Genomic DNA, 21,669 nt, shown 5'->3' with positions numbered 1-21,669 from the left:
TCAATGGGGTTTGGGTGTGGGGGGGGGATTTAGAGGCGAGGACCACTCTGGCCGTAAAGCCACGGTTTCTCAAAAGGTGGTCTGCGGACCACCAGGGGGCCTAAAGGAGTTTAAGGGGAAGTATAGGCAGGATAATGAGGTGAACTTTGATAGCACTGTAAGTTACTCATTGAAAGTCAATCTGAAGAGAGAATACTTATACTTACAACGTGTGGTCCTTCCTCTCTTTCAGCAAGCGATGCTCAGATACAGATGAGCATTAATTCAGTAAAGACGGGTGCACATGTTTCAAGGGGAATTAATTTAGCCACATGGAAAGTAATGAAACGAAGGCCTCTGGATATCACAGCTGGCCACTGAGAACCATCTCACACACACTGTGTCTCAAGAACGCAATGTTTGCAGTCTCTCTCTCCGTGATTACTGTGTTTGTATTGTTAATTAATGGTCTCTTAAGAAAGAGGATAACAATTTCTATTTGGCTGTGTCACACGGCAACTGACAAAAAACGCCCTACATGTGATGAATCAATTGAAAGGAAGCTTTGTTTCCGTATAAATATGTTATTATCCCAACTCCAAAAATGCCTAATATGTGGCATTGTTGCTTACATACATACTTAAAGCCACACTACAATCTTTATTTTCTAAATAGCAATTTAATAAAAAGATAATCTGATTAATTTAAAGCAGTTTGAAAGAATATTCTGCACAAATGCATATTTACGACTTGATTCGTCACTTTCTCATGAAGTAAATTTCTAAATGCGTGCAGCTGTAGTTATAACTCTGCCAAAAAATATGATTTACCATATTATGTAACTGTTTCAGTCCATACTGAACTCACTCACTTCAGCCCATTTGCTCTATTAATACAGTACACTGTATACGGTACATGTGATTCTTCAGTACCTTGAATCATGAGTTTCGCTAGTGTTCAAACAATCAAAAAACTGACCCACTTACAACAGTTTGTCCTTATTTAAGAACAGCCCTCACTTCTGAGAAGTGTGCAATGTTGCATTCTGTCACATCCATGACAACGACGGTGGAGTTAGAAACTTTCTGCAGACCAAATAGAGTTGGACTGATATCATATCAGTTCACATCAGAAATCAGACACATGCCAAAATGCAATGCTAAGTCTTCATTAGCATGCATCTAAACGCATGCATTGGCCATGTGATTCTTGTGATACACTCAGACCGATCATTGGCGATGTTGCTAGGCAACCTGAAAAATAATCTTTTGGGGCTAAAAGGGAGGGTGAGAGAACAGAACAGCCTCTAACTGCAGAGCTCACAGGATCGGTGGCACCGCGTTGATCACAACGCGAGGAAGCCATGAATCCAGTTTCAAATACGCCTCTATCAAACAAGAGCCACGCAGCACCCGCTGTCAGCACGTTGGCCAGAATTAGGATCCTTTTCTGCAGGATCAAAGTACTCTCTTAGTGGTATATAGCCAACATCAAGCGAGGGTCCCACAGCCCTTTAGCAGGCCTGCCTTGTGGCCAAGGGGCCCCAAAAACAACCATCTGTTCGCTTGAGCTGTCTCTGCAGGGGGTCTGGACAGATTGGAGTAGACTTCTGAAACATGTGTCTGTCCCCTAACAGCTGGGCTTACGAGGTCGTGCTCCGGAGAGGGGATGTGCGTGTGAGTTAGATGCCGAGTCTGTGTGTCTTTTTAACTCTTGATCCACATTTGGGAGGCATTATCAACGGATCAAGCTGACAAATAAGTAAATGTGTGATATTGACAGAAAATGAAAACATGCATTCATGTGACAATACCATGCCATGTTGTCTTAGATCAGAAATAGAGAACACAATAAAAATCACCGTTTAAACTCCACCACCAACCATTTTTCCGTAGACACACGGCTCCTGTTATGAATCACATGTTGTTTCTGCCCTTCTTTTTTTTTTTTTTTTACAGGGGACAACCATCTTTTTCCATCCAGATGTTCAGCCAATGAGAAGTCGTGCGGGTTTCCAGCGGAGGGAGGAGGCGGAGGAAGGAATGCTGCAGGATGCTTATTATTATGGCAGTCAATCCCAGTGGAGATTAGATAAAACATCCCTTTTAATGCCAGATTGACGTGGATGATGTTCACCATGTCCGCTGCCGCCGTCGCGGTGTGGCTCGGCGCGGGTACGTATCGATCCAGTCGGGTTAAAGATCCGGGAGGCTTTTTTTTTGTTGATGCGGTGACGTTATTTGTGCTACTAAGCTAGCTAGCTAGTTAGCATGCTGCTGTGTAGCTACTGTGCTGCTTTTTTTCCCCACCCGGGCAGGCTGATGAGGAGACACGGAAACCCGGCCAACGATAGTCGTACCGCTCCTAGCGAGACCCATTCAACTTAAAACCGTGTATTGTACTGTTCCCCAACGACGAATATACACATAGTGTGTTATGAATGCCTAACTAGGCAGCTAATGCTAGTTTAGTAGCTCAGATTACCCTTAATTAAGTAACGTGTGTCAGATAGAGATGCTGTTACAGAGCTGTACATTTTCTGTTTATTTGGTACACAACGAAAAACTTTCATAATGGTTGAAATGTTAAAGAGTTTTTGATCACAATTGTATTTCATTCATTCATTAACGATCAAAGAATGCACCTATTGACTTATGAATACAGCATGAAGTTAAGTCTAAATAATGTCTCCATGCTTTGATGCATAGTTTTATTCTGCTCATATTTCCTTGATTAATCCGGAAGTCTATAGAAGTTTTTTTTTTAAATAGTCAGAAATGGCCATTATCATTTCCCACAGTCTAAGAAAAGACATCCATGTTCTGTTTTATTTGACAAACACCAAATATATTGCTTTTACTGTCATATAAACGAAGAAAAAAGATTTGTGGAAGAATTTTATTACACTGCACTATTTCTCGCTGGTACCATATAGACCGGCAGCAAACCGAAGGTAATACCCACAACCCCCTTGTTCCAAACACTTGTCCCATTCATGCTTTCATTCAATGACCCAATAGCTTACATTGTGCATGCCTACGATGTCGAACACCCCGCTTTTCACGAGAGAAATGCCCCCATGGAGCGATCCGCGGGCTCGAAGCGGAGAGCGTCCCCGTACGGAGCTGGTGAGTGGGTGTGCGCAGTGGTGCACTTCATGTGTTACCCCCCCCCCCCCCCCCTCGCTGCCCGCGACCCCCTCCACCCCTCCCTCCCCCTCCCCTCCCCCCACCGTAACACACAATGACACGCTCAACGGGTGCGCCCATTAATGCTGCCGGCATTGTTGTCAGCGGGTCCCCTGTCCCACAGGCAGCAGCGTAGCTTGCCCCTGCTAGAAGTAGAACTGACCCCTCAACCATTAACCCTGAGACAAAAGTGAGAAATGTCTTTTTTTTTAACGTGATCCCGGCACTTCATAGGCACGACGTCACAACAACCGCTTCGACCCCAATGTGAGGTTTACTCACCTCCTGGAGACCTGGAGAAGACTCTATAGCTGGCCGTTTTCATGCGCACCCTTTCCCGTAACTTCAGCCTTCCTCTTGTTGTGACACCGAATACTTTCACTTCCAGGTCTGCGTCTAGAAAAACCAAGGTTCAAACTCGTCCGTGGGGGAAAACCAAAAGCTGCGGTCCAAACCGTGGCCAGTGCCCCCCCCCCCCCCTCCCCCTGCTAAGCACCAGAGAAGCACATGCATCCTCCTGATCGACAACATGCACGCACAACGCTGCTTCCACAGAACTAAAGGAGATCCCTCCCTTGCTTCTGCCTCAGCTCGCCCTGAGGCCTCCGTTAGCTGGGGTGGTTTGAGACTTCAGCCGGCCCAAGGTTAACCCAGCATCAAATGTGGTTAAGCATTTACGCCCGTGAGCATGCCGGCGGTCACCTATTAAACACCAAGTGCACCCGTTGTTTGGTCTTAACGATGTGCATCCTATAGAGGACACCCGCAGGCTGGGTTTGCGTGCGAGCCCAGTTGTCACCAAAGTGTAGCGCGTTGCGTGTGTCGGCGTGCACTTGTCTGTCTCTGCATCGCTCCCTGCAGCTGGAACCCCACCGGTTAGCCTGCAGTGGACGATCTAGCATTAACTTTAATTGGTGATGTATTATGTACTCTCGGAGCACTCTCAACATCACCTCGAGAAGGCTCGGGCAGAGAGTCAGCACGACGCAAATAAGTAGATGTGATGCCATTAGCGTGGTTTTAGTTAGTGATCTTTACTCACGCCGACCGCAGTCCCGAGCGGAAGCGACGCGCGTTTACAGTGAGGGCGAAACTAAAGGTCCGGGCGGACTAAATGAGGCTGCCGCGAGCGCGTGTCGGGCCTAAACGCCTCTTGTCGAATCAAATCTGTTAGTGTCGACGGGGACAAAACAAGTCTCGTATCCCAAAGGTCATTTGCTATGCCGCAGACCATGAGGTGAGAGCAGGGGCCCATCTGTGCTCCCTCGCTTGCCCCCAGAGTCCGAGTAGCCAGCGCTTGTGTGTGTGTGTGTGTGTGTGACTGTGGCCCTTTGTGTGGTGGAAAAACTGCTGAGGCCCAAGGGCTCGGCTGGTTGAAGGCGGGGATTTGCGCTGAACCCGAAGGAGGCCGCCGAAGAACCTTAGGTCCTCGTGTCATGGCGGGCAGTTGCAGAAGGGGAGAGAAAGCCACGGCGTGGGTCTAGTCACGCTCGGGCGGTCGCCTTAATCCGCTCTTGGGGGGGATACGCGCTGGATGTAATGACCTTCGGGAGCCGCTGAGTTCTATTGATTGCATCTAGCTGTGACGGAGCCCTCGGGGGACCTCGGAACATATGGCGTGAGGACCTAAGGCTCAGAGTCCTCCGTTCCCGGCCACAGATGTAGCCCAGCTCAACATGCACAAGGGAGCGTTTTATAACACTTGCTGCAGCTCACCAGCGCGCTTGGACTGCTTTGTAGATGTGGACTTTCTTAATAATGTGCAGCTCAACGTGTCACCTAATCTCCAATAACAGCTTTGTGCACCCTGGTAATAGATAACGCTTAACAACCAAAGATCACACAGGGACTTCTTCCTCTATGGACACGGGTTGAAATGTAAATCCTGCTTTATTACTTCGTTCAGAGTCTCCTCGGAAAGAAGAGGGATCCCAGTGCAGCACATTTTTATTTAATGGTAGTTATATGTGTTGGATGGACGCTCTTCTACGGCTCCTTGCTCACTCAATCCCTCACGGGACCCACCCACTGAGGGAAAGAGAGAGGGGCAAGGTGGGGGGGGGTTGAAGAGAACACTGGGCCGAAAGAGAAGGAGGGGGCTTCGCAAATCAGCTCCAGCTGTACACTGTGTCAACTTTTTGTCAACGGGCCGCCATTTTCGTCGCGATTGCCCTTCGTGTTTGTGTTTGAAACCGAGAGGAGACGTAAACAACGAGCATAATGGGGGGGGGGGGGTGTTCGGAGCCAACTCTGTACTGTCACATTAGCGCTGATTCCACCCAGAGTGCCGAGGCGGCTCCCTGGCACTAACAACTCATCCTTTTTTCCTGCGCTGCGTCTTCATGTCGACAGAATGCAGAAGCAAAGCAGGCAAAAGTAGACAAATCTGTTATTGGGGGGGCGGTATTGATTTTGCGAAGTGTGAAGAGGGTTCGCAGGTGCTTGTAAAACGCTTGCTTTATTAACGCCGTCCCATTATTTTGCTGATTAGTGCTGCTGGCGGGGCGTTAAATGCGACAGAAGGAGCTCATTTTCATCTTTTCTCTTTTTTTTTCTCTCTCTCTAAAAAAACCCCTCCGTTTCAGTGGTCACCATCTTGTCGAGGTCACACGCCGATCGGAACGTCTACCCGTCCGCCGGGGTGCTGTTTGTCCACGTTCTGGAGCGAGAGCACTTCAAAGGAGAGTTTCCTCCCTACCCCAAATCAGGTACGGCCATTCAACCCCCCCCCCCCCCCCCCCCCCCCCTCCGATGGCTCTGAACGCTCGCCGCCGTACCCGTCTGCGGGTTCCACACTCGCTGAACGGCTCTGCCCCCCCCCCCCCCCCCCCCTGCAGGTGACGCCAGCAGTGACCCGATCACTTTCAACACCAACCTAATGGGCTACCCCGACAGGCCGGGCTGGCTGCGCTACATCCAGAGGACGCAGCGCAGCGACGGCGTGCTCTACGGCTCGCCCACCGCCGAGCACGTGGGCAAGCCCTCCGTCATAGAGGTGTGTCACACGTTTGTGGTTTGAACCCGAGGGAACACATGATTGGTTGGATTTGGATGCATTTAGTAGTAGCGTAGTCCAGTGTTTTTCATGCTTTCTTTGCCCCCCCCCCCCCATCGCCCATCAGCTACTGTAGAAATTCTTTTTCCCAGAAGGCTTAGCGCTCGCAGCGAAGCACCGTCTTTACGGCGTCTCAGCCGGGCACGCGTCCCGCGCAGTGCCCCCCCGGCTCGGCCTCGTCCAAAAGGCCGGCTGCCGCATAAGCCGCACTGATCCGGGCTTAAACTTTCCCCCGCGCGTGTGTGTGTGTGTGTGTGTGTGTTGCAGATTACCGCCTACAACAGGCGCACTTTCGAGACGGCACGGCACAACTTGGTCGTGAACATCATGGCCACGGAAGGTAAGAAGTGTCGACGGACCGGACGTCGGGCTGAGTGAATCCAAATATTGTTTACAAGAATATGTCGCACAACGTGCAGACAATGACCTACAGTATGTTCCAATGACACTGGCTTTCTATAGGCACGCGTCCCGTTTATAGTACATAAAGTCCGCTCTGCCTCCCCCCCGTACAATGTCATCCTGCCAACCCCCCACCCGGCGCGGCGAACCCACTGGACCAGTAGCAAAGCATTGAGGTCCGGTTCTCTTCCTCGTCCCTTTGGTCCACAGAGTTCCCTCTGCCCTACCAGGCCGAGTTTTACATCCGGAACATGAACGTGGAGGAGATGCTGGCCAGCGAGGTGCTGGGCGACTTCCTGGGGGCGGTGAAGAACGTGTGGCAGCCCGAGCGCCTCAACGCCATAAACATCACCTCGGCGCTGGACCGCGGCGGCCGCGTGCCCCTCCCCATCAACGACCTGAAGGAAGGGTGAGGGGGTTTATGAACTCATTTCCATGTGATTCCAATAGCGATAAGCATGAGCCCTGCAGGATTTACCTCCGCCTCTCGTCTCGTTCTCAACCCAAAAACGAATTCCGTTCTATTTTCAGCCCGCTCGCATCACGCTGATATTTCAATAAACACTCTCATCCCCCCCAGAGTGTACGTGATGGTTGGCGCCGATGTTCCCTTCTCGTCGTGCCTGCGGGAGGTGGAAAGCCCACACAACCAGCTGCGCTGCAGTCAGGAGATGGAGCCCGCCATCAGCTGTGACAAGAAGTTCCGAGCTCATTTTCACATTGACTGGTGCAAGATCTCTCTGGTTCGGAGCCGCCTTGTGCTGGGTTTGAACACCAGGTCGAACTTCTTTTTTTTTTTTCTCGTTAAATTAACTCGGACTAATCTCTTCAGGTCGACATCAACAAAGTGGTCCCGGTGTACGTTACCCGCTCCGAGCCGGGAACCGGGGTGCTGCCTGAATTTGGGGAGTACAACCCGCCCTCCGAGTCCCTGATGGGCCGGAACTACTTCTCGGACTTCCTCGTCACACTGGCGGTTCCCTCCGCCGTGGCACTGGTCCTCTTCTTCATCCTCGGCTACACTATGTGCTGCCGACGGGAAGGGGTGTAAGTGCGCCTGGTCTTATTTTAACACTTGAACACATACAACACACACAAACTGTTGCTTAAACATATGAGAACCCAATGAGACATGGATGGAAAGTGTAGGATGTTTAGATAGCAGCAAGAATCTGGACCGGAGCTGCAGCTGGTCATTACCATCTAAGTTGTACGGCCCATTTATATTCGGTTTCCTCATGAATATCCGTCTCTTTTGCTTTTTGTTAATTCCGTCACGTACGTCTCGGCGTTTTGGAGCCGTGGGCCACGGCACCCGACCGCCATTCATCCACGATAAACCCTTCCATCATTCGCCATCGTCTACAGGCTGGGAGAGACGTGTTGGCCCTCCTCATCACCATTTCCACTGTCTCCACCCGACGATCCATTCACTTGTGTGTAGATGTCACTATTAATATTAGTATTTAATTCATCCATTTTGTTTTGTTTCTAGGAAAAAAAGAAACATGCAAACACCAGAGTAAGTGTTTTACCTCTCCTGTGTTTTTCTTTTTTTTTTGGGCTCTGTTTCTGCCCCCCTCCCCCTCTCCCCCCTTTCACCCTCCCCTCTCTCTTTGGTTTTATCCCCTTATGCTCTCATGACCATTCACGTGCTCATCTGTGTGTTGACACCCGTTCACCCGATGGGCTGCTCAAAAACCTAAAACACGCATCTCAAGGATTAAGCACTGATACCACACGTAGAGTCGGAACCAGGCGAGGGGGCCAAAGCGCTAGGAAAGGGTGGACTCGTGCATGCGCGGGTCGGGCGCAGAGCTCACCGCAGCCGACACGAGTCGAGGGTCATATCCAGCCGCAATTTGAGTGGTGCTTCCAGGTCAGACACAGCGTGACCAACTCACGTCTTCCTCACCCCCCCCCCCCCCCCACCTCCAGCATCCAGCTGGTTCACCACGGCTCCATCCAGAAGTCCACCAAGGAGCTGCGCGGCATGTCCAAGAACCGGGAGATCTCCTGGCCCCTCTCCACCCTGCCCGTCTTCAACCCGGTCAGCGGCGAGGTGGTGCCGCCCATCCACCCGGACAACTACGAGACCACCAGCATGCCCCTCATGCAGACACAGACGTGAGCCCTGCGCTTATTTGGTTTAGGGGGAAGTGGGGGGGGGGGGGGGGGGGGGGATGCATGCCTGCTAATGAGCAGATGTATGGGGCATAAACAATACCATTATTGTCCAAGCTTCTAGTGCTTCTAACAGGAGAATGTTTGTAGCCCGTCTGTCCTTTTTTAGAAAAATAAATACGGCGACGGCTTAAGAGGTTCAAGCCGTCCCGTGATTTTTCCTAATGGGCTTGAAGCTGGGAAAAATGTGCCAGTACAACACATGATACCGAAGGCTCTTGCAAATGTATGTGAATGTCTGTTCGCCACAGTAACATTGTTCATTATTTCAGGAATCTGCAAAACCAGATTACGATACCACAGCAACGGCCATCAGGTTGGTGCTTTTCCAACACGTACATTTCCATAGTAGTCGATGAACGAATAAACATAGATGCTTGCATTGGCTTTCAGTCAGAAGAGCATGTAAGCTATGAATAGAGATGATGGGGGTGTTCTGACACGCTTCCACCGTGAATACGCTGCCTCCATCCGACCCGATCTCCACCTCTGTAAAAACACTCGCACACACACCTTATTTAATCGGACACCGATTATTTAGGGCAAATCATTTGGAAACGGCCCCCCACAAAGAAACCCGGCACGAGAGTTAAGACTTTTTTTTGTCAAGCGGCGCCGTGATGCGCTCGGGTGGCGGCGGCGTGATCGGCCTCCCGTCAGCCGCATGCGTGACTGTTCAAAGCACTAACCTGCTGCTCTCTCTGTTCACTGCTAACAAAGGAGATAATTATGTCATGTCGACATTTCGGAGGCTGGAGGTAGGTGCCGCAGTCCGTCCGTGAATTAGCTTACAGAAAACTCTTGATTTTTTTTTTTTCAAAGAAAATGAATTTGGGATAATCTGCCACCAAAGGGCCGAGCTTAAAGTTTGTTTTCATATTCACATGTAGGTAAATGGTATTCCTGAGGAGCGAAAGGTGGCTGAAGCACTGGATTTGTGACCAGAGACGAGCGGCGTTGGAGCTTTTCATATCTATATTGTAGTTTTTCCTAACACTTGTGCCAATCTGCATGCCTCAGATGTGTCTTTACAACAATTTATAGTTCATGTTCAAGAGATTAAAAACTGAGCAGATTATGAAAACACAGTAGAATATTTTAAAATATTTATAAATGTTTGGATTTGTACTTGCTTTGCACAATGAACCTCTTGGGAGGAAAAGGGAGTTTTACATTGAAGCGCTTCAGTTATGTGTCATTAATTATATGTATTGTGTCACATGATAACATTAAATTCTTTTTCTTTTTAAAATAAGACACATTTAATTGTCTAAATTACATGAAAAGCACATTTTATGAAGGTATTAACAATGTACAACGACTTAAAGGCATTTATAAATAATATGGATACATTTGACATTTTTAAGACATCACCGAAAAATGTACATGTAACATATTTCAAAGAGGCCCTGAACAGGGGTGTTAATATTTGTTGCTTTTACACGACCAAAAAGATCTATTAAGGCCTGAAACATTTAACAAATTCATAGCGGTTGATCAGTAAACATCACATAGGAATGGAAATTGCATCAAGGAAAGGCCATTTTCATCAATACAACGAGGCGATGAGATGAATTTTTCTTTGCGCTTATTCAGCGAATCCAACAGAGGCTGCACATCAGATAACTGACACGAGAAGATGAGAAAGTGTTTCACTGTAAAGAAGAAATTAATTATTTTATGCTACATATTTGTAAAACAAAAAACTATAGACAAAGCAATCTTCTACCACCCCCATGGTAAATTGAATAAATGTTTTAATCTATAAGTGGTGCAGCTTGGATCTTCTAATATACATTTGCTAAGTGACCAAACATTTACCTAATAAAAATGTGCTGAAGTACAGAAAGTATCTGCACCGGTACGTTGTTAAACATGTTTGTTTGTTTTCACTGTTAAGAATAAAAGAAAACATGAAAGTGCGAATATCCCATAAATGTCTTAGGATAAAATAGGCAAAGAGAAATCAGCAAATATTACCCATTTGCTGACAAAAAATACAATATTTTCCTCTAAGTGACAGTTATACGTCCTCTCAGCTCATTATGCGCATCACTTAGGGAGTCGTTTTAAAAGTGGATTTTTTGGCCCTGGTACAAAAAGGGTCACCGGGCAACATCCCAGGTTTTCTCTGCTTATAAGCCACGTGTCCAAAAGGCTTTTTAGTCCACCAACTCACTTTTTCCATCCACTGACCAAAAATGTGCTACAGCAGAGGGCGGATGAGTATTTCGAGGTTATTCCTATTCAAAGAGAATATATGCAAGCCAGTGCGTTTTCCACCAGAGCTAATGAGGCGTGTTTTTAAATAAGCCTGTAAGGAGGGCAAAAATGAACTACTACTATTATTATTATTATTATAATAATACACAGACTACGCAGTGAGCTAATAGGACGGACGAGTGTCAGGCTGTAAAGGCTCGACCTCGCAGTGCGTCTCTGAGGCGAAGTGATCATCTGCCGGATGCCGGGATGGGTACAAAGTGATCCCTGTAAGACGTCCCTCCCGAGCAGCAGTCATGAGCCAAAAAGGTACAAAAATCAAAACAAAGCCCCAAAAACCTTTTATAAAATATAAACATAATTTAAATCATTAAATACTGTACATATCACGTAGAATTTCAGAGCTAGAGCGGGTGACGACGGTATCTTTTCAGCCGAAAGGCAAACATTTCTAAAAATCACTCGCAAAAACATGTCAACGGAAAATGCAACTTTTCAACAATTGCACTCCGAACTTTCACTTTAGTTTGAACAATTTTTAGATTACCCAAGTCAGTTGTTGGTCCATATTTTGCATATTTAGATATCTAAACTAAGTCCCCAGAGATACCGTACAAAAGAGGTTTTGATAGTAAAATGAAGCACAGTGAATTATCCTCATTTTTTTTTTTATAGATATCTGAATATGTAGACTATGGATCCTGAGTGAAAACGCCTTCACCTGCCACGTGTTCGGAGTGTGTGGGTCTACGGATGTTGAGGTGACGAGTTGAAGTGCATGTGGCAAAAAAACTTCTTCTTGGTGTTTGGCTAAATTGTAAGCAACGCTGCAAATATTCACACAGCAAGCATGAGGTCTTAAAAAAAGAACCTCTTTTTGTTTAACATGAGATGTGAGAATGGCGCCTCTGCTCTTCCACTGAATCCACATAATGGAAACGCTTTGAGCGGTTTCTTTCCGGCTCTTTGCGATTGGCCCTGGAATAGAGCAACCGCTTTAATTCAGTGTGCGACTTTCACAGCAGTCAAATAGTACAGACTCGGCCTTCGGGTCCCCGCGTCCGACACAGTCGAGGGCTAAAAAAAACAACAACCCAAAACCCCCAAAAAACAAACACCCGGCCTTCTCTGGGCCTGGCTTGGCAGGGGGCTTGGAAAGTCTGTTGTGCTCCCCCCCATGGCCTCCATCAGGCGCCTGGTGTGGGGTGGCTGTTCCCCCTGGCCAGCAGCAGCCAAAGAGCAGCGAGGAGCCCGACAGCCCCCAGTCTTTTCAGCAGGGCCATGTTGTCTTTGGGGATGACCACCTGGGCCAGATCATTGGTGATGAGGGAAATCTCGTGAGCCACACACACAAAGATGAAGGTGCTGACCATGATGTTAAGTGAAGGGTTTCCCGGGATGAGGACCAAAATGCCTTTGGTGTCTGCTGCAAGCCAGATGTGGTACTGGCATATGAACAGCTGGGGGAGACAAAGCATATATTTAATACGTGGTTGCCTGCAGAGAGCCACCGAACATGAGACAGAGCTGCTGAGGACATTTTATTACGGTGACCTCATTTTAGCTGCACCCTTTGCAAAGCTTTTTATATGCAAATGCAAGACGACAATCGTTCAACATACGATTACAACTTTACTGTCTCACCTCCAAGGAGATCTTTCCAAACCAGGCGAAGAATGAGCTGTAAATGGATCGGGCGTAGCCGGGAATGTTTCTAATGAGAATGAAGGCCAAAATCTGAGGACAACAGAGAGTGAGGACCTATTAGATTATTAACATTGGGTTGAAGTCAAGTTAGAGTGATAGAGAGTCAAAGTCTTGAAAAGGTTGCACTTTCACATGATCTTTTATGCCATGTTATTGGTCTTGTTGTCCATTGTCTCATGTCTTACTGTCCAATGTTATGCAACAACTAACAGGTCAAATTTCATTGTATGGGACATAACATATTCTGGCCATAAATGATCCTGATTCCTGATCCAATGCATCACTGACAGGATTTTCACAGTACCAGTTTAGCAAGAAAGAAAGGGAACGCCCTTGTTGTCGCACTCGCGTTTACCTGTCGTGTGAGAGAATGACGTCGAGGTCAATTGGGAAAAAAAAGTTACCACTGGCTATCAACTAAGAAACAACGGAAGGCCACACGTTGTCTGTAAAAACACACCAGAACGACAGGCGGAGTGAAGAAGGAACGGATCAAACAAAGAATACCTGGACCACAGAGATGTAAGGATGCATCTCGTTGCACTCGGTTTTGGTTTTGCAGCTGCTCGCCCATATGGAGTAGGTCTGGAGACAAGGAGAAGGGGGTAATTTAGCATGTTTTAATCTACACCGGCAACAAAATACAAGCAAGGGGACATCTCAGAAGCCCCAAAAGATGTGCTGCTCACTGCTCTCATACCGCGGTTACAGCGGATGACATTGTTGCGGAAGCTCCCCTCTCCCCCAAATAAACACTGTTAGCACCTTCTCCCTAGCTAGCTGTGAGCCACTCTTGTACACAGCAGCTTGAATGTATTTGCTGACCGTCTTTGAGGAGTCAACAGAGAGCCGCCCTGTGCACTTGTGTTTGTCAAGGCGGCAGGCGCAGCATGCACTGTGCAGCGAGGGGCTGCTCAGGTCGGTGTGAGTTTTGAAAAAGGACATGAAAGAAAGAAAATAGTAGGCGATGTGTGAAAAGTCTTACTATGAAGGAGACGACGGAGAGGAAGAGGAGCAGGTTGGAAATCTTGGCAGAGAAGAGGGCCTCTCCTTTGCCCTCCGACAGCACCTGGCGCTTCTGAAGCACCAGGTAGATGAGGGCGAACAGCATTCCGTGGATCACCGCCTGCAATAGAACCACAACAACACAACACAGAAAACACAGTTACACGCGGTGGAAAACGATCATCAGTTATGCCACTGAAAAAGCTTCTGATGTACTGTGTTGGAAAAATGTAATAATCATGTTCTTGGGTGGACAGAAGATCTGTGACTTCTTAAACTGACACATGGTGTTCCTGGGATTAACACATGTTAAGGATGATTTATGAACCAGGATGTGGGAACCCATGTTGGAAAGTTTTATTGCGTGAAGTGTAAATGTTTGTTGTGGCTTTGATGTGGAGGTGAACCAATGGAGGCAGATCCAGCCCTCCCCTCCCCTGAGGAGGGGGGCACAGAGGTTTATAACCGTAGACTATATAACTTGATGCCTGATCTGTATGTGTTTTAATAAATGATTTTACAACGGTGTGGAGCAAAAAAAGACTGCCGATCAAAATGGGGAACAGCTGGAGTGAGACACATTTGACTTACAAATCGGTCCAGCTTCCACCTGAACCACCACTCGTGGACGCTTCCGTTTAGCTCAAAGAGTGCCGAGATGGGCCAAACGGAGAAGACTCGCTCAAAGAAACCCTGTGAAAGTGTGAAAACACCAAAACACATATTAAAGAAGCATGCTAGGGGCCAAACTATGAATTTGGACATGCTGTATACACTGAAAAAGTTCAGATGAATTCAAAACAAGGTCTAAATTGCCGTTGATATTCTGACTGGTGGATTAAAATACTGTCACTTCACCCACCTGCGAAAAGGCAAAGAGGCAGATGAACAGCAGGAGGCTCAGTAACTTTGCCAAGACCCCAAAGTGCCACAAGCCACTACCTTTACAGAAAACAAGGCAGGCATTGGTGAATAGTTTTTCGAAACGCATTACAGGTGCAAACATCACAATCAAATATTGAGTATTGATTCCACGACTTCTTACACCTTTCTGAAACCTACTGTTGGCTTTCTTCTGAAGGATCTGAGGCCACACGGCCAGCAAAGCGTAGATGACCACAAACCAGAAGGTGACCAAAGGGACAAAGTAATAGAACTGGTAGGGTCGGTCCATTACTAGACACAGCACCAAGACCAGGAAGTTCAGACGGAAAAGTACCTGGAGAGAAACGAAACATGCAGATTGATCAATAGAAGCTTCACAATGATACCAGTCAAAGTTGAATAGCAATTTGTTTTGTTAGCAATATGAGGGTAGGGCACCGATCCAAAGCAACGTTGGTCTGAGGACAGCAAGAGCTGCAAAACGTATTTTAGCCCAATTCAAAATATTCTATATCCCTCCTAGTCTACGGTATATTCTGAATATTTTCATGTTAATTTTCCGCCCGCAGAACTCATGGAGTCACGTTCACTTTCCGTTCGCTGGTGCACTTTATTTTTAACTTTTAAACTCTTATTCCTTTATTTTTAAACTAGGCCATAGCATTCGATTTTATTACTCTTCACTACGTTGTCCATTGTCGAACTGTCTGCTGTCATGCATCAACCGCCAAGTCAAATTCCTTGTATGTCTGACATATTCTGATAATAAATGTTTCCTGATATACCTCTGTGCTCTTTGCAGAGTCACCAGACCGCTTGGATCAGAATAACAAGTTTACCTCTAAACACAGGAGCTGCTCATTTACTGCTGCCTCGGTTGGTTGGTTAATGTTTTGTTACTACTATGTGACTTCGTGATTATAAATTAACCCTTTAAAAAAAACACCAAAGGCTACTTGAATAAAATAAAAAACAAAAAGGGGTCTGGTGGCTTTGAGGAGAGCATATATGGCAAGTCCCTAGTCTGAAATCAAAGTTAAAGCAGTGAAAACATTAACTTCCCCATCAGCCTTTAATATTAAATAAGTGAGAACAAAAGAGGTATTGGTTCAGTGGATCTGCCTGTATCCTCACCTGGCACACCCTGTACAGTCCAAAGTCTCCTTTAAGCCAGAAAAAGGAAAAGTGTCCATATCCGGTCTGAAAGAGGTACGCTGCCACCAGCACCCGCACATGCATGTACACCGGAAGGAACTAAAAGAGAGACAAAAAAAAACTATGCATTTACATCGAAAATGAATGCACAGTGCCTCAGAGCAGGTCACTCTGGAATGTATGTGTGGAGACATCCTTTCTGTGGCACTCACAGCGCTGGCTCCAGATACGTGATAGATGAGGATGACTAACTGCATCCAGCCTTTCCACTCGTCCGTCTGCTCACGGTTGAGTAATTTGGTCTGTTATTGGAAAATGACAATGATTTATTTGATTACAAACCAGATATGAAACTTAGTGCTTTTCTTTTACCAATAGCAAGGGCTTAATAATAATTTTGCACATCCAGAAACCAACCCAACTGGTATCATCTGGTAAGATCATCACACAAGCTGTAATTGCACATAACAAATGTCCCCCTTACACATTCAAAATTCTATAAAACAGATGTTGACCCCTGACTGTTTGCGCGTCATGTATGCTTCCCCCAAATAAACCCCCCGTGCCATCTCACCTCCTTGGTGTTCTCGCTGTAGAACACTCCCAGGACAAAGATGTAGATCAGGGGGATGAAGAACGTGGAGTGGGTGTAGAACTTCTGCTCCTTCATGAACACGTCCGCTCTGTCGCAGAGGTAAAAATAGCTCATGATGACGCCCATCCTGCAGAGGGCCTGCAACGGCGCCGTCAGACCCAGAGGGGCGGCGGCGGTCGCCGGCTTCTTCTCCTCGAGGCTCTCCGCGTCGGGCGGCACGGGGCGGCGGTGGCGGTTCCTGCCGAGGACGTGGAAAACCAGCAGGGCCGCGGCCGAGCCCACGAAGATAAGCGCCGACAGCTTCTGCAGGAGGTTTGGGGCGGCGAACGTCTGGCAGCAGGAGCCGTCAATGGGCCGGAGCAGCTTGTTGCACAGGGAGTTCATGAGCACCATGGCGCCCTGAAAGGAGCATCACACAGGGAGGTGGTGGGCGAGTGGGGTCGAGTTACTACTCAAGACAACACAAAGATAATGTAAAGTATAACTAAAAAATGTTATTAACAAAACACTTATGGCAACTCAAGTATTTAATAGGCAGCAAAATGGCCCCTTTCCATTGATCGGTATTATAGATACAGTTTACAGTTAATAAACAGAATTTGCACACATGGATTCACATGTTCACATATTTAATTGCAATGTATACTACAAAATAATATTAGCAAATAAATTAATTTAGTAATACCATCGCAGGCTTTGACCAGTCCTTTAAACAATAAACCTGAGTCATCGCTGTCAGAGGGTAAACATGTGGAAGATTGCAGGACGAGACTTTGAAAATAAGCTGGTCTCGAGAACCGTACTGATTAAGAGCACAATACCACCTCAAGTCTCGATCAACAAATCTGAGTAATAACCTGGTGCTGCCACCATAGCCCAAATCAAACCACTGATTAGCACGACCTGAAAGCCAAGAAATAATCTTAAACCAACAGAAATCTTGCCTACCACGTTCCTGGTGGCCTCGGGAAGGTGCAGGCCGTCGTCGGACTGGGCCACGGTTTGCATTGCAGCCTGGCGGGACGCAGCCAACAGCTGGACCCTGGACCCGCCGCTGCGCTTGTTTTTGTTGAACACGTCCACCGCCGCTTCATTGTAGAGGTCCACCTGCTGATTGGTGATCATTTTCCTGCTCTCACTCAACACCTCCTCGTTAACCGGCTCTAGAGAGACAGGGGTGGGAGAGAAAACTTTGGTCAGAGAGATTTTGTTTAGAGGGTGCATGTGTGAGAAGCCAATATTAACTAAATGCCCTATTATGTGAACTGTCTGGTCAGCATTATATCTGTGTAAACAAAGCTTTGGGCATCAAGTCATTCTAATGGTAATGCAGTTTGCCATGAATGCAATAAACATATTCATAGACTTGTCAGTGTGTGCTGATAAGTAGCAATTCTTTATCATCCCAATGGCGATGACAGGTCGTAAAATGCTTAGAGCAGAGTTTACCTTGCAGGACCCAATAGACCTCTGCATGGTCAGCCAGCTTCTCCAGGTGCACAGCGATAGCAGTCAGGTTGACTTTGTACTGCTCCAGTGTCTCGCTGCTGCCGCTGTGAAACTTGATGGACCACTGTGGACAACGGATTGTTGGATGAGATGAAGGTTGACATAACTCCACTTTGCATTGCTAAACACTCGAGGTGGCTTACAGTTGCAGCTCCAAGGATGACAACATCTGGCTTTGGTAAATCTCCCTGCAAAGCATGAGAGGAGGTTCAATTAGAAAAGTAAATCCATGTATTCGCCGCGAGACAAAGTCAGGTTTATAAAGCGCACTGCATTAATAGCGCTTAATAGCTTCTTACTTGTTCATAGTACAACTTAACGTTTGTACTCACGTTTGTCCATGAAGTCAAGCGCTCCTTCATTGAATTATTTGCCTCTGGATACCACAGAAAGTCCTAAACACAAACACAAAGAGTATGTTTTATCAGAGTATGCCTTCACAGACGAGAGAAGAGGAGATGAAACACATCTATAAATAGCTTACCACATTGACGGAGGAACTCTGAACTTCAAAGGAAATGTCCTCGTGCTTCAGACATTTCGTGTGGACAGAGAGAGAAAATCTTTTAGGTAAATAGCTTATTTTGTCCTCTGCTTGAGATCACAGATTGAGATTCAGATTGCACTGCATCCCGGCGCCATCGTTTTTGTTGTGGATTTCTATACAAACTCCTTGACATTATGCTGGATTTTGGTTTCATATCTATAGTGTGAAGAAAAGGTCACTGTTCTTCCCTTTAAGGCCATTAGTTGGGGTTTCAGTGTCAGGGTTTAACAAAGCAAGTAAAGGAAAAGCAAATTCAAATGATTGCATATTTTTAGATGCATGATAATGGAAGCGAGAACAGTGCCATTCTAGATTTGGTTACGTCAGAAAATATTTGAGGCAACCTTCAATTGTTCGATGCCGAAGCCCTGCCTCCAAAGCGGTTGTGAGTAATAAATGCAGCTGCGTGAATGGTGGAGTATTTATGCAATGTATTTCCTGGTGTACTTCAACAACTCTTGCTACTTTTGCTGATCAAAGAAAAACTCAGGGTTTAGGTAATTATGAGTGTTTCTTCTCATAATTACCTTGTTTCCATCTTCTGCTTGCCCAGGGTCAATAATTTTTATGAAGGAATAAAAGAGTTGCCTGATCCGGGAGTCACCGAGAAAGGCCACTCGCTTTTCAGCGAGGCAGGTTTTGGATTCACTGTGAGAAGAGAAAAGATTGTGAGGAATCTAATAAGTATAAAACCCAACAACTCTGACCATGCCGTGTTACTGGGACTCACGTGCTTCTGTATTTGTGCATCATGCAGCCGTACGGCTGCCACACGTTCTCCCCCAAGTAGCGTCCCCTGGACAGCAGCCGCTCACACGAGTCTCCGCCTGGAGACAAGAGAAAAGACACCCCTCCTCAATGGAAGACCAAACAAAAAAAGACCACGCTCTTGCCTTGTCACACATGGCGGATCCTTCTGAAACCTGCTGCCGTTTCAATGGTACCCTTTGATTTTTGCTCAGTGCAATCAAACGTCTAGTATACAATGCAGGGCTCTGCTAGGGGCCATAAGGGCAATATAAAGCCACCAGCAATGAAGCTTAACCATAAATCTCGCGAGCTATTCATGTACGTGCACAAAATGAATGGGATGAATTTAGTCCGCGGGGTGGAGAGAAACGTGAACAAAGCAGCAGCAGTGTGTCTTTGGTTGCATTTCATGAACAGAGTCCACTCTCAGGTGGGAGTGGTGTGTGTGTGTGTGTGTGTGTGTGTGTGTGTGTGTAGGGAATTCAAATAGTTCGTATTCAAAATGTGGGATCTGCGCAATCGATTGATGTCACTGACTGCTGTCATCGATCTGTGCCGCTTCATTAAGGCTACGGGAAAATCCAAATGCGATCCAACGTGGTGACGTTAAACCTACATCGATGCAGCGGCATTTGTTGGGTTTCTACACCACATTACTGCTGCCGAGATAATCTAGCATGCGGCTGTGCAAGCTCAGTTTACGGTAAATAACGTACATTTACTTATTTGTTAAATAGATATTAACCCCCTGAAAGACTACTAAAATCCTCTTTAGGTCAAACTGCAACGGCCACAGTACAAAAGTCACCCAGCGGAGACCAAGCGTGTCCTGACAGGAGCACATAAACACAGCTAAATGCAGCGTTAGCTTTATTCAGCTTGGCTAGCCAGATAAAGCAGATCTAAGTAGTAGCAGCAGTTGTGGAATTGCGTCTATATTCAACAACGTCCGTTCACGCTGCCGGGTGTGTGCATTGCGGGATGTTATGTATCTGCACTGTAGAAGCAACACCGGGTAACGGCGCTGCTGCTGAGGCGCTCGCAGACACAAGCGGCTAGCTGTAGCTAGCTAACATTAGCAGTAGCTGGCCGCGCCAGGCGGCAGCGTCAACATTAGCCTTCAATAAAAGGGAGCCCACTTACCTCCATAGTACCGCGAAGCTGTGTGAAACACGACGAGTAAAACGACGAGTGCCGTCGATATCAGTTTGGCATTTCTGATGGTGAAATGGTGATTTATTTCGCGTTTGCCCAGGCTGTAGGCCAGGACCGCCATCTTTGCTCCTCCATGACAACAAGCACCTGTGCGGTCTAACAACGGCGGTCCTCCCCGCGCACCATCCGCCGGGGCTGCGTTTAGCAACACCGCCTCCTGCTGCTCCATCACTGCCCTTCAAAGCTGGTGCGGATTTAAAAAAAACGAGTGTCACAGATGAATGTATAATCCCACAACCACTCGAGGACATGTACATACGACGTGGACATTATACTTTCTTACCATAAAAAGTGTAAAAGTAAAAAAAGAAACTTGGAGGATCAACCGTCCGCGTTGTTAGCGAGGGCACCGGGCGATCGGGTGACTCTTATTTACTTCTTACAAGTGTTTTTAGCGAGCTGCGCGCTGGACCGGCTGCAGTAAGCAAACACGTACGGAATGTTTGCGTGAAGGTGATCACCGGGCGTGACTCGCTGAACCTGTTGAACGGGGCGAGCTGCTGGCTGAGCCACTTCCTGACGCAGGTGCAGGTGCACCTGAGCCACTTTTTGCGCCTGCATGCCCTTTCTCCCGTTGAGCGCTGGAAGAGTTCATTCCAGAAGAAGAAGAGAAAAAATGTTACATCAGCTATGTTTGCCCCCCGAGCAAAGTGTAGCCAAACCGTCAGGGACTATTTGCGGTTTCTGATTCTGCTCTGCTTTAAATGCGCAGACATGCGGCGTTGTATTGTGCACTGAGTTCCACGACAGGGATTTCATGTAATATGTAAAAAAAGAAATCTGATGGCTGGAGTTATTTTGCTGAATTTTTAAAACATGTCTCTTTAAGGCTCTGTTTAAAAGTTAGGAATGTATTGGAATTGCTGGCGCAGTTTTCCCATGTATCTTTCTGGTTATTGTGTTTGAGTTGTTTATTGAATAATGTGTCTACATTTTTTAAATCTAGAGTTATTTTTTACCCCATCACAATCTGTGTAACCCTTCACATTTTATTTATGGTCTTGGGTCTTAAACCACTGGGAAACTTTTCACGGTCTATAAGTGCTTTATAATCAGTGATTGTTAAGTACTCAATAATTTAAATCAGCACTGCTAAAGGTAGAATAAAGACCCTCTTCACTTGCTAGACTTGTATTTCTTCATCGGACAAAGGCCACCTAGGTGAACGCCAAAGCTAAATCAATTCAAAATGACTGTCAATAGGCCTGCATTGGTTCAGAAGTGGAGTTAAGGGAGATCTTTACCCTACTTTTAGTCACATAACAGTGTA

The 21,669-nt window shown here is 46.8% G+C and overlaps 2 protein-coding genes across 6 annotated transcripts; one reads left to right on the top strand and one right to left on the bottom strand.

Moving 5' to 3' along the window:
* Positions 1-1,951: 1,951 nt before the first annotated feature.
* Positions 1,952-10,065, top strand: sgce (sarcoglycan, epsilon). Of its 4 annotated transcripts, XM_037474465.2 has the most exons (13): positions 1,952-2,153; positions 3,000-3,107; positions 5,753-5,875; positions 6,005-6,162; positions 6,490-6,562; positions 6,835-7,033; positions 7,205-7,367; positions 7,457-7,671; positions 8,120-8,146; positions 8,563-8,751; positions 9,081-9,124; positions 9,529-9,566; positions 9,699-10,065. In XM_037474465.2, the coding sequence occupies exons 1-13, from the start codon at positions 2,105-2,107 to the stop codon at positions 9,747-9,749; spliced, it is 1,437 nt and encodes a 478-aa protein (XP_037330362.1). In that variant the 5' UTR covers positions 1,952-2,104; the 3' UTR covers positions 9,750-10,065. The 4 variants fall into 4 exon arrangements, with proteins under 4 accessions (XP_037330362.1, XP_037330365.1, XP_037330364.1 ...); XM_037474468.2 differs by lacking the exon at positions 3,000-3,107 and having other exon boundaries at positions 1,954-2,153; XM_037474467.2 differs by lacking the exon at positions 9,529-9,566 and having other exon boundaries at positions 1,954-2,153.
* An 18-nt stretch (positions 10,066-10,083) lies between these two features.
* On the bottom strand, positions 10,084-20,995 carry casd1 (CAS1 domain containing 1). 2 transcript variants are annotated; one of them, XM_037474412.2, is made up of 19 exons: positions 20,683-20,995; positions 20,328-20,583; positions 19,165-19,261; positions 18,962-19,082; positions 18,372-18,416; positions 18,220-18,282; positions 18,031-18,075; positions 17,828-17,951; positions 17,327-17,541; positions 16,358-16,777; positions 15,996-16,085; positions 15,763-15,882; positions 14,791-14,962; positions 14,606-14,685; positions 14,335-14,436; positions 13,724-13,864; positions 13,246-13,323; positions 12,676-12,768; positions 10,084-12,491 (listed from the first exon to the last, which is right to left on the bottom strand). In XM_037474412.2, exons 2-19 carry the CDS (start codon positions 20,566-20,568, stop codon positions 12,219-12,221), a joined length of 2,520 nt encoding a protein of 839 aa, XP_037330309.2. In that variant the 5' UTR covers positions 20,569-20,583; positions 20,683-20,995; the 3' UTR covers positions 10,084-12,218. The 2 variants fall into 2 exon arrangements, with proteins under 2 accessions (XP_037330309.2, XP_037330311.2); XM_037474414.2 differs by having other exon boundaries at positions 14,806-14,962; positions 20,683-20,994.
* Positions 20,996-21,669: the final 674 nt, after the last annotated feature.

The sequence above is a fragment of the Pungitius pungitius genome, chromosome 17 (assembly GCF_949316345.1).
Source record: "Pungitius pungitius chromosome 17, fPunPun2.1, whole genome shotgun sequence".
In the NCBI taxonomy this organism is placed as follows: domain Eukaryota; kingdom Metazoa; phylum Chordata; class Actinopteri; order Perciformes; family Gasterosteidae; genus Pungitius; species Pungitius pungitius.
The sequence above is the reverse complement of the archived record's forward strand: the minus strand, read 5'-3'. Positions and strand labels throughout refer to the sequence as shown.

Excerpts from the sequence above, each read along its gene's own strand:
- sgce (XM_037474465.2), top strand. The coding sequence starts at position 2,105 with ATGATGTTCACCATGTCCGCTGCCGCCGTCGCGGTGTGGCTCGGCGCG. Across the intron at positions 6,563-6,834 it reads GAACATCATGGCCACGGAAG|AGTTCCCTCTGCCCTACCAG; the intron begins GTAAGAAGTGTC and ends TTTGGTCCACAG. Across the intron at positions 7,672-8,119 it reads TGCTGCCGACGGGAAGGGGT|GAAAAAAAGAAACATGCAAA; the intron begins GTAAGTGCGCCT and ends TTTTGTTTCTAG.
- casd1 (XM_037474412.2), bottom strand. The coding sequence starts at position 20,568 with ATGGAGCAGCAGGAGGCGGTGTTGCTAAACGCAGCCCCGGCGGATGGT. Across the intron at positions 18,417-18,961 it reads AAGCAGAAGATGGAAACAAG|CACGAGGACATTTCCTTTGA; the intron begins GTAATTATGAGA and ends AAATGTCTGAAG. Across the intron at positions 14,963-15,762 it reads GACTGTACAGGGTGTGCCAG|GTACTTTTCCGTCTGAACTT; the intron begins GTGAGGATACAG and ends GTTTCTCTCCAG.